The sequence below is a fragment of the Cibotium barometz genome, chromosome 46 (genome assembly GCF_041138505.1).
Source record: "Cibotium barometz isolate CiBa-2024 chromosome 46, ASM4113850v1, whole genome shotgun sequence".
Classification (NCBI taxonomy): Eukaryota; Viridiplantae; Streptophyta; class Polypodiopsida; order Cyatheales; family Cibotiaceae; genus Cibotium; species Cibotium barometz.
Window position 1 is genome coordinate 3,135,082 of NC_141091.1, and position 12,215 is coordinate 3,147,296.

The following is a 12,215-nucleotide window of genomic DNA, read 5'->3' on the forward strand; positions in this document are numbered from 1 at the left end:
AGGTGGATTATTACAACCACTACAAATACTTGAGGGTAAGTGGAAAAGTATTTCTATGGATTTCATAGTAGGACTTACCCCGAACAAGTAGAGGGCATGATTCAGCGTGGGTAGTAGTGAATAGGTTAACCAAGTTGGTACAATTTATACCAACTAAAAAAAAGTAAAAATACCAGAATTGGCTAGAATGTTTATCCATCATCCATATAGATTGTATGGATTGCCAGTAGATATAGTAAGTGACCGAGATACAAAGTTTACAAGCCATTTGCAGTGCATAAAAATTGGGGCTTTTGTGAAAATTGGAGCATGTAATTGGAGATTACAGCTGTGATTTGTCACATATGTATACACATTGTGTGTAATTGGACAATTTGGTGCTGGTTTATACTTGCTTCAGGTTGCAGGCAAAAATTTGCTCAGGACATTTGGTTGCCTAGTAGTGCACATTGGTGCTTGGTTTACTTGTAGGTGTATTTTGTCAACATGGCCCAAAATGCTACAGATGTATTTGGTGTGCTCACCCAGGAGGACAAGTTGGATGGATCAAACTACTCCCTCTGGAGTTTCATGATCCGTAATTTGCTAGTAGCTGAAGGGCTTTGGGGCATCGTGTGTGGTGATGACACACGCCCACTTTCCATATAGCCAGCAACGCCTCAAAGGGGAGGTGCTCAAAGAGATCCTGAGGTAGAACCTACTTCCACACAAGAGTAGAAGAGATGGGACTCTAGGGATGTACAGGCCGTGTCCTTGATAGCTCTTTTAGTGAAAAGGACTATTATTTCACACATTCAATCTTGCAAGACATCGAAGCTTGCATGGGACACATTGGAAGCAATGTATCATATACGCAATGAGGCAAGAGTTGCCTACTTGAAGAGGCAATTGGATCTTCTTTCTATGGATAAGGGTGATTCCATGTCAGATCATCCCACCAAAGTGAAAGATTTGCAGGGAACAATTGCTCAACATTGATGAGGCTATCCCAGACAAACAGCTGGTCACCAACACTCCTCATTCTTTACCACCTTCCTACTTGGGCTTTCACACCTCTCTCAACCTCTCTATGAGAGGAGGTGGTGATCCCGTCACTTTTGAAGAGCTGGTGGGTTTTCTCTTGCAAGAAGAGCAAACAAGAGCAAACCTATCTAGCAACCGTGGTAGAGACAAGGCATTTACAGCCAAGGATAAGGGTAAAGCAAAGAGCTTTAAGCATGGGGGACAACACTCTAGTAAGGTTGGTCATGGACAATCCTCTTCTGGTGGTGAAAAGTCTGACAAAGGGGATGCAAACAAGTCTAAAAAGAAGGGCAAATGTTACTACTGCCATAAGCCTGGCCTCTACATCAATGAATGTAGAAAGCTGATTGCAAAAGAGAAAAAGAAAGATGCAGGGAATGCAGTAGCAGACTCTTCGAATGACAAAGCACAGCAATCAGCTAATGTAATTCAGGAAGAGTACACTTTTTTTGGTCACATGCACTAGTGACACACAAGTGCTTCAGACAATGATATGTCTTGCATTGCATGTGACAGACAAGATGTATCATGGTATTTTGATAGTGATGCTTTGAGCCACATTACTTCATGCAAAGATGTATTTCAGCACTTGGTTTATGCTTCGAGCCACATTACTTCATGCAAAGATGTATTTCAGCACTTGGTTTATGCTTCAAGTGGCTGCACTGTATCATGTGCAGATCATACCACATATCTAGTAAAGGGAATTGGCAATGTCATACTTGTTGCAGCCAATGGTGCCAATATATGTATGAAAAATGTGTTGTATGTTCCAGGGATAAAGAAAAATCTGCTCTCCGTCTCAGCCATAAACGACCAAGGTTTAAAGGTTGAATTTGAAGATGGGAAGTGTTTGGTAAAAGACCCATCAAAGGGTTATGAAATAGTCACTTTTGGAACACGATACAAAGGCTTGTATAAGCTGGACAGCTATGACATGCGTACTTATGATGTAAATATAGTGGCTGCTCACACTCTTGCTATGCATGATGCAGAGCTATGGCATGCTCGTTTTGGGCATGTAAATTTTCGAAGTTTGATGCTTTTGCAGAAGCATCATATGGGGGTTTCTTTCTTAGACAGATTTTGTTTCCAAGAGTGGAAACATTGAGAAGGGGAAGTATGTTATTTACCTAGAGCTAATCCTCGGATTAGCAGGCCTAATCCAACAAGGGGGCCTTGGGATTAGGAGATAGTAGGCAAATACAGTGGCCTAAGGTTCATAATTAGTAACACCTAGTTTTGAAAAGGAGTCAACAAGTTATGCACATGATGGTTGGGCTTTCATTGTGCATTGTAATTATGATCTTCTATTCATGATGTATGATTATTAGTAATGCATATGTTTGGTACCTCGATAGTGGTAGTAGCAAGCACATTACTTCTTAGTTTTTTTTTTCCTTCTCTTCAATGTTGGGTTTGCTTCTCAAGGAGGTAGAGTCGCATGTGCAAACAACTCATTGAGTGAAACGAGTTGGAAAGGTTGTGCTCACTAGAGCAAATGGTGGGGCAGCCACATTCTCAGATATCTTGTATGTATCTGGTATCAAGAAAAACTATTAGTCTCGGCCATTGCTAGAGAAGATTTAGAGGTCAAATTTGTGGATGATAGATGTAAAGTTTTTGTTCGGAGTGATGGTGGTATCATTGTTGTCGTACACTACTGCCATGGGCTTTACAAGTTGGACAATTATGAAAATTGGCACATGATGCATGTTAAGATACTGCCACACACAATTGTCAAGATTTCGGTAAGAATAGGAGAGAGAGAGAGGAGGAAAGAAACAAGTTGGAAGGGAAGGAGGTGAGAAGAAAATAGAGAAAGTTGGAAGGCAAGAAAAGGAGAGAAAGAGGAGGAGGCAAGAGGAGGGGTGGACGTGGAGGAGAAGAGAGAAAGAGAAGAAGGGAAAAGGAAGAGGAGGCGTGGAGGAGAAGAAGCGAAGAGCTACGGGCTGTAACTGGGATTTGTGAACAACCTCACGGGCAGCAAGCAGGGGCAAACTTGATGGGCAGCAAACAGACGATGCAAAAAAAAAAAACACCTTCGTCCGTTTTTTTTTAGCTGATTTTACATTTAGGGAAAACGCCATTTCGATGCCCATGTTTCGTCTGGTTTCAAAACGTTTCGTGACAAAAACGTTTTGTGGCGTTTCGACAGGGCGAAACATGTTTTTATGTTGTTATGGTGGAGACAGGTGCCAGGCTCAGTCTCCAGGATCGTGGTGGTCCTTTTGATGACATGCTATATTAGCAGGTTGTTGGATGTTTGATTTACTTATGCAATAAGAGACCATCCATTCAGTTTGGGGCCTCACAATTGAGCTGATTTATGCACAGCCTAGGTACCATGCATTGGCACGCTGTCAAGCGGGTTTCCCGCTATTTGCAGGGCGCACTCAGTTCGTTGGATTGTTCTATCCCATGGGGATTGGCGTCTGCATGTCTTTAGTGATTCCGATTGGGCTAGATGTTACCACACCAGGGTGTGGTAGGTTTTTGCTTCTGTCTTGATGATTAATGTGTAAATATAAGTTTTAGAGCCTAGTTGACTCTCATGGGCCAATAATCCAAAAACCAATAGATTTGTGCTAGTGGATAAGAGCTCTTGCGGCTATAGAAAAATCCTTCAAGGCAATCCAAAAAGAACGAAGGAAAATGTGGGAGGCCCCGAAATACATAGTAGTGTCATCTGCAAGTTCAGAATCCAGAAGTTCCTTCTCTTTGCGTAAGGGTAGACTAAAGCCAGATACCTTGGCAAAGGATTGAAGATGTATACTCATAGTCTCAGTCACAGAAGGATATACCAAGGGGACCAAGGGGCATTCTTGACGAACAGATTGGGAGATTTGGAAGTGCTCTCCTCGGTCACCACATGCCAGTATACAGCTACTAGCATCACTATACAAGTATGACACACCTTTGATCCAATTGTGATATAACCCCATGCATCTAAGGGTTCTTTCCAGAAAACCCTAATCAATAGAAAGAATAGTTGTACTAAAAAAGAAAGCTTCATCATCTAGAGAGCTCAAGCCAACAGTTGAAAAGCTTGATGAATATGACGAAGAAATAAATAATCTAAAGAAAAATCATGCAGAGCATGTTGGAATTATGGAAGCTAAAGAAAAGAATCTTGAAGAGTAGGTTAGATATATGTTTGTGTGCTAGAGAGGGAAATTGGCAAATGTGCTACATTTATTCAGCATGCTGTGGAAAACTTACGAGCCGGTGAATTGTCTGTTCTACTAAACTGGAATGTTATGGAAATGATTGTTATAAATTTCAGTAAGGAAGTCCAACCTCTAGCTCAGCGACCCCTTCCAGTTCACGGCATGTGCTTGCTGTTGCTAGTGCTTCCTCTCACACTCGTCTGCAAAGGTGAGGTGCTGTTACCTGACTATATGGTCAGTGAAACAATCCGGAAAACACAATGCAAAATGTGGGTTATATTGAATCCAGCAATCCGGAGCACATAATTTTGTTTCCACATATTTATCTTCTCAAATAGATTCTTATAGGCAAGTATACCCTTCCGTACAAATTTTAGATATAAATTTTAAGCATTCATCTGATAAATTTGGGCTTGGATATGCTCAAGATTCTAGTTTTCATCAAGAAATTATAGAATCTGGATTTATCATTGCTTGTCCAAATAATCCTTGTCATCAAGTGGGTTTGACTTTGTCCATGGGGCAAACTACCCAGTGGGTGTGTCAGGTGTTAGCTTAGGAAATAACCCTTAGTGGTAGTGGGTTCGACTTTTGTCCGCGGTGGGGACTATCCACTGGGCGTGTGAGTTAGCTTGGGAAATAGTCCTTCGTGTTATTAGTCACTTATACTTTAGCTTAGGAATGAGACCTGAATAGTCATGATGAATCCTAGGTGATGCTTTGTTCCTCGATTCATGCCATTATATATTGTGCTAAAAGCGCTGAAGATTGTAAGGAGAATCATTATCGCTACAATTATCATCAGAGATCTAGAGAGAAGAGCAACATACAATTATGTGTAATGCTTATTCTGTATAATCTTGTGATTGCTGTAATGTCTAGTAAACTGTGCATAGATTGATCTTGAATGTCTCAATGATAGCTTGTATGCAATTATGTTTAATGTTTAACTGGTTGTAATGTCTAGTAAACTCTGCATAGATTGATCTTGAATGTCTCAATGATAGCTTCTATGCAATTATGTTTAATGTTGCCAATAGCACACTTGTTAGCCTCACAATTTTGGAGCTTAAAGGCCGTGTAATTGGCCCAAAAAAGCATACATGTGCTAAACTGGCATAGTTCGCCCAAAAAACCAACTTGCCCTGCAAATCTGGGCGCCCATGGCTGCCCCCATCCTCCCCTTTTATGTGTGCCAAAAATAGCGTCCTGCCCATGTCTCTGCCCTCCACGACCTGTCAGCCCTCTATATGGCGTTCCGTACAGATGTATGTACCATACGGCCTGTTCCCAATTGCCAGGTGGACTGTATGACCTGTGCTGTGCTGACCTTACGGCCTTCAGCCTGTACGGCGAGCACCGCAAGGCACTAAAAGTACATAATCAACTTGCTTTCTGATAAAACCCAATCGACCAGCTCTGCCTCCTCATCATGAGCTCCCTTCTTCCACACTTTGCTTGATCCAGTTCCTGTGGACATTCTTGGAGGCGATCCTACATTGGGATAGAAGACAAGTGATGGAAAACGCACTCCCCATGGTACCAACCATGGCTCATAAGATCTCTACTAACAGGTGTAGCTCTGATACCATGGTCATAAGATCTCTACTAACAGGTGTAGCTCTGATACCAATGTAAGGACCACTCCTTGCAAGACCACCTGTGGTTAGCTTTCATCAGAGGAACACAAGGAATCTGGCATATAACTCTCCGCCCAACAGAAGGGTCAACCTCGAGTTGGAGGTCTGTGTTTAGAGACATAGCTCAGCCTCACACGTGCAATAAGCCTTGGCATTCCCATGTGTATGGTTTCTTTTTATGTGGGTATTTTGTGTTCTTTTAAATGTGAAATCCCCATGTGTATGGTTTCTTTTCTTATGAAGTTTCATGAACTTTGTTAAGTGCTATCATATAATATGCTAACGGTTGTAATTTTCCTTCAAACGGCACAAATTCTTGGTGTGTAATGCAGCCCTGTGCACGCTTTGAAGGGTGTTTCTTTGATCATAAAAAGTTTCTGATGGCTTGTGATGAGCATCTACACCTCTTTCTGCCTCGACTGCCTGGCCATCGGCACCGCAGAAACAGTTTAAATTTGGGACGGATACGCTTCAAGAGGAAGGTTGGTGAATGGAAGAAAACGGCTCAGAAAGCTTCTCAGCTGGATTTAGAAGCAGAAGAAAAGTGGCAAGAGAAGGCAGGTGTCGATGAAGAGTTTCTAAGGCGTGAGCGTAAACGCCTCCAAAGGGATCTTGCAAGGATTGCACCTGTTATAGTCGGTGGAGCTGATGGGAAACACATATCAGAAGGTTGGGAATTGATTGCAGGCTCAGAAAATGTTGTGCTGTGCATGAAGGAGATGGTTATCTTGCCTCTGCTTTATCCTGAAGCTTTTACGAGACTTGGTGTCTCACCACCTCGGGGAGTACTTCTACATGGTCATCCTGGCACTGGAAAGACACTTGCTGTCAAAGCTCTTGTTGGAGCCTGTGCTAAGGGACACAAACGGATTGCTTATTTTGCAAGAAAAGGTGCAGATTGTCTAGGCAAATATGCAGGTGATGCAGAACGGCAACTTCGCTTACTATTTTATCTGGCAGAGAAGCACCAGCCTTCCATTATATTTTTTGATGAAATTGATGGCCTTGCACCAACCCGTTCTCAGCATCAGGATCAGACTCAAAAATCTGTTGTCTCAACTTTGTTGGCCCTGATGGATGGCATCAAGTCTAGGGGATCCGTGGTTGTTATTGGTGCTACCAATCGGCCTGATTCATTGGACCCTGCACTGCGGCGTCCTGGTCGATTTGATAGAGAAATCTACTTTCCTCTACCATCTATTGTGGACAGAGCTGCAATTCTTACACTTTTAACTAAAAACTGGCAGGTGCCTCCAAAAGATGATGTCATATCCTTGTTAGCCAGCCAAACTACAGGTTTTGCAGGAGCAGACTTGCAGGCCCTCTGTGCAGAGGCTGCAATGAATTCACTTAAAAGAACTATTTCCATTGAGGACCTGATGGGTCTTGTAGAGAAGCAAGGCATTAATGAGATGCCAACTTTTCCTGACTTGAGTGTGAATCTGGTTGATTGGGCTAGTGCTTTGGAACAAGTCTCTCCGCCTTGCTCTTGGAGATCAGCAAAAGCAGCAGTGAACATAGTCTCCGGTGCTCCACTTCCACGTCATATGGTGCCTGTATTGTTGTGGCCCATGGTTGAGGTAATTATATCACTTCATCTGGATGATCGAGTCATGCTGCCTCCAATGCTGGAAAAGGTAGCTGCATTGCTGGAAACAAGATTAAAGTCTGATCTAGGAGGCTCTTGGATTACACATATTAACTCATTCTTACATGGCACAACGGCTGGTTCTTTTAAAGAAAGATTGGAGCAAGATCTAGAAAATGTGTTTTCTATGGCTGGTATGGTTTCTCGTCAAGAAACAGTGCTGGATATGCCAAAGGTGGCATACAAAGGGAGCAAGTTCCGTGTCATGGTTTCAGGGAAGCAAAGGACTGGGCTTGACCATCTTGCAGCTTGGTTACTCTTTGGATTTGAGGGTTTTTTTGAAATGTGCAACCTCAATTTAACAACCATGTTGCAGGAGGGAGGTGGGGATGCAGTCCAGGGTCTCATACAAATTCTGGGTAAGAAAAAGTCCGCCACCATTTTGTGGATCTGTAGGCTTATTGTGGATTTTTTTTTTTTTTTTTTTGGCTTGAAAGTAAAGATCTTTTTTTGTTGTTTCTTTCTGGTTGACTTCTGGTGATTATGGTTTCACAGGGAATGTTCAAAGTAAATGCCCTTGTGTGATTTATATGCCACAAATTGAGACGTGGGCTATTGAGCCTTTAGCGGGGAACCATGTAGAGGAGCAGAGACAAACTTCTCTGTGCTGGAATGTTTTCTTGCAGCAAGTGAATTTAATGTCTGCAAGCCTACAGATTGTTTTTATGGTTGGTATATTGGTTCATTTTGTCCCTTTAGTCTCAAGCTTTGATGGTATTTTTTTTTTGAAATCAAGCCTATCTGATTTACAGTGCTGTTTTATTAAAGTCAGCTGATTAGTTTGTTTAATGTTTGGTGGATGCTTTAAAAGGCCTGTAGCGAACTGCAGAAGGATGACATTCCACCTGAAATTGTTGAATTTTTTGCGGGGACTTCAATAAGCCCATCGTTATGTACCCATCGGTGTTACAATTTTAATGGTAACTCTTGTACTGGTCAAGAGATGTGGCAATCTTCCTATAGATCTGTTCCAAGTTCGTGGGTTGAGGCACCTCTTGCTCCTGATATGAAGGTCATATTTAGCAGAGCAGCTGATGACTATGCAGAATTGTTGTCTGCAAGATTATTATATCGTGGCAACTCTGTTGATAGAGCTTGCACATCAGAGTTTCCAACGTCTTGTAAACTAGTATCATCCACAGATAAGCAGCTAATATTATGTAAAGGAAGTATTTCAAGTGGCTGCAGAGAGAATGGTCATAACCATGAAGTGTGCAAGGATGCCGATGCAAAGAGGCCTGTTGCTTGCAATGCAAATTTAAATGAAATTAGTTCTGATGCTGTTCTTCAGGAGCATTCTAATTTCTTTAGTAGTGGGGAAATTAGAAGGTCAGATGCACCCAAAACTAAGCCTGCCGAATTAGGTTTTTCAGAGCAGAATCGTATGTCTATTGCCATCTCTATGGTTGGCTATCAGTTACTGTATCACCCTGAACTGAGAGAGCTGCGTCATGCAACATCTAAGCTAAAAGACGGTCCCTCTTTTATTAGAAAAACATACGGAAGAAGAGCATTTTCTGAATTTACTGACGACAGCAATAGCCAGAGTGATCAAATGGATTCACAGGAGTTGAAAGGATTGGTTGCAGTAGGTTTGCTAGCATACAGTGGCACGTATCTCAAAGCCAGAGACGTAGCCTGGGCAGTACGAGAGGTTTTGGAACTACTAATGAGCCGAATTGATATGAAAGTGAACCTTGGGAAGGATCCAGAACAGTTTTCTCATCTTCTCCATCAAGCAGCCTCGTTGGAGGATAAAATCTTTATGTGGGCTCATTATTTGTGCAGGTGACTCTCTTTCTGGAAGAAGTTTTTTTGTTATATCGATACCTGTCCGTCTATTGATGATCCTAATCTAACATTTTGTGCTGCAGGTCTGAGATGTCTGCATGCTTACCTGAACGTTCTCTTAAACAAGTTTTGCCATCAAAGTGCAAAACTGGAGGGCAATGCTTGGTGCCTGCAGTTGAAACTGTAGCAGGAAATGAAAAGGAACCCAAAGCAGCATCTCCCATGCAGGATCCTTTATCATCTAATGCAACCAATTTTCTTGACACTACTAGTTGTGGTGAATTGAATACACTTCCCTCATATGCTTATGCTCGCAAAAAGAGTGAGTGTTCTGTATTACATGAAATTTCTTGTGGATCAGGGGAGTTGCAGTGCAGTGCAACTAACAATGAAGGATCAGAGGAACAAAAGTTCCAGCCGAGGGACCCTACTGACAACAACTTAAATGGACTCGAGCTTGAATTGTGCACTGTGGCAAGTACTGCATCATGGAAGTGTTGCCCGGACTGCATGCACTTGGCTAAACAGGCATTGAGGAATTTATTCATCAGGTCGTGGAGGCGCAGGGGTTCAGATATTTCACTAAATATAGCAGATGAGGTGATCGGCACATGTTCATCTGCAGTCTCAGTGGTACTGAATCGTATTCTGAACAGGGGTATAGAGAGTGGCACTGCTCAGTGCGCAACTTCGTCACATGAGAGTGGCTGTATATGTAGAGCTAAGCATAAACAAAGTGTGATTGCTCCAAACTCTGAGATCTACTCTTTGAATGGCAGCAGCAACAAAGGAAAGCCCATGACCGGTGGTCAGCTTGCCAATTTAGAGAAGGAAAAATTATCTACTTCGGGATTTGTGTGCCTTTGTTCTCTTGTCAAAGTGATTTCTGATTTGAAGTGATGGGCTGACTGAAGCAAATAGCTCCTTGGTAGACTTGATGTTAGCCTCTCCAATTTAAGAAATTGCCACGAAAAAGAGTTGCTAGAATTGACAGCTTTTTGAAGGTAAGATTCAATTCAGGTCGTTTTTTGGTCTGTTCCTTGAAAACCGAAAGCAGCATGAGATTTTGATCATATTTGTTTGCAGTGACTGGTTTGACTCTTGATGATTTTCTGCAGAAAAGGCGTCCTTTACAGTGTTACTACAATTTTGGTACATGACCTTGTGCTGGGGTTAAAATGCGCTTTACACTATTTGGTACATGACCTTGTGCTGAGCGCGAATGTCCTTCAATTTGCAGTCGCTTGGGTGTCCAATTTATGATGATGAACATAAAAATGGTCCTGTGGACTTCACAGTTGCTTATAGAGTGGAATTTGGTCCTTAGAAATAGACGGTTTCTTATGGAATGAAACTTTTTTGGTGCAGTATCTTTCACTTCAACATATTGCGATGAGATGTCATCCTTCATATACCTTGGCATACAATACGGTCTCCTTAATCAATACAAAGAAATACAGGAGCAATGTAACACGGGTGCTCGGAAAATCCAATAAGATTTGGGCCTTTTATGCAAGCGGAAGAGCAGCAGAAACTGCTCATGCGCTGGTAAAAGGAATTTTATAAGAGCTGGTAGATGCTACCAAGACAAGCATCAGTGTGTATTTCTTCCCAAGGACTTTCAATTCCAATTATAAAATAATTCCCATTGTCAGAACCAGCCAACTTTTTCATGTTAAATATCTTCTTTTCATCCTTTTTTTTTTTGGTTTTAAATATGGTGCAAAGCAAGACTCGTGTACAACATTACCTTGTCTGATGATGTCTAGAAACGTAAAGGAATGATGGCAACAAGCTACTTCTGATGTGCGTTTTATTTGCATCCCTTCCCATTTGACCTCTTATGGAGCATGATCTTGTTATGTTCTACCCCAATGCGAAGAATTCAAGGAAAGGATCCTCAACTCCTGAAAAACAGGCCAAGCTGTACTTTAGAACAACATGATTAACTGCAACATGGTATCAATAAAGGTTGAAGGTTAGCAGTTGAAGTCAATTGTTCGTTTCATCCGTTACGTTGTGTCTATGTACTAGGGTTCTCAAGACTTCCACGTGGATTTATGGTGCAGGTGTTCATGATTTGGACCAGCTATTGTAACAAGTTCAAGAAAGAAATACGGGAGGCGTAGACAAAGCAAGTTTGCGAGATTGACAAACATCATTGGGATAGTGCCTTCAAAAAAGGAAATTGTGTTTATTTTAAGATCATGAAAATGATTCGGGGAAGTTGCTTTCAAACTCGCTTGGATTCAAGATTATCAAGAAGCTTAGTGATGTAGCTAGAGTTGTTGAGCCATTGGAGGATGTATCCCGTGTTTCATCAAGCAACCTTGTAGAGTATCATGGGCTAGAGTTGAGTGCTTGCCGGATGAGGATGAATTATAGTTGGTGGATGATAGAGGATTACAGGTCTTAGTATTGGAGCAAGTTGTTTTGCACTAGCACACACGGGGTTCACGTGGACAGAAACTCAATGGCTACCCAATCCAGCAAGCAATCTGGCTTGACGAGGATGACTTCACGGACGAGTCTCGCACGTTGCTAAGAGCTTTTCAAGAGGCCATACAATGAAGACATTTGTGATGCAAGTAGGGGAGAAGGTGTCCCACCTACAAGTATGTAGGACACAACCAAACATCAGATAGTACCCGACAGGGATAGTCAGACAATGTAGGTGAGTCGTGGTAGTGCCATGTGGCATTGATAACATGGTTGTAGGTAACATGGCATTAATGACGTGGTTATTGGGTACAGGTGGTCCATAGCAATACTAATAGCAATTGGTACATATATATACGTAAGTAGCCAAATTATCATATTCACATGCTTGCCTCAGTGTTGGACTTCATAGAGCGTTTTTCTTTAGGCGAATTGCTAGCTGAGAGTGTACAAGAGGTCCAAGGGTTGTGATTCGGCATCTTCATTCTCAATTTCATCTTGTAC

At 42.0% G+C, this 12,215-nt stretch overlaps 1 protein-coding gene across 2 annotated transcripts in view; it reads left to right on the top strand.

Moving 5' to 3' along the window:
* The window catches only part of LOC147611812 (uncharacterized), a 39,056-nt gene extending 28,127 nt beyond the window's left edge, over positions 1-10,929 (top strand). The window contains exons 3-8 of one of the 2 annotated variants that reach the window (XM_086783657.1): positions 6,166-7,840; positions 7,977-8,149; positions 8,293-9,269; positions 9,356-10,276; positions 10,391-10,469; positions 10,641-10,929. In XM_086783657.1, coding sequence (XP_086639783.1) covers positions 6,166-7,840; positions 7,977-8,149; positions 8,293-9,269; positions 9,356-10,172 — 3,642 coding nt within the window. In that variant the 3' untranslated portion in view covers positions 10,173-10,276; positions 10,391-10,469; positions 10,641-10,929. Of the gene's footprint in view, positions 1-6,165; positions 7,841-7,976; positions 8,150-8,292; positions 9,270-9,355; positions 10,277-10,390 lie in introns of both variants that reach the window. The other variant, XM_086783656.1, reaches the window with a different exon arrangement.
* Positions 10,930-12,215: the final 1,286 nt, after the last annotated feature.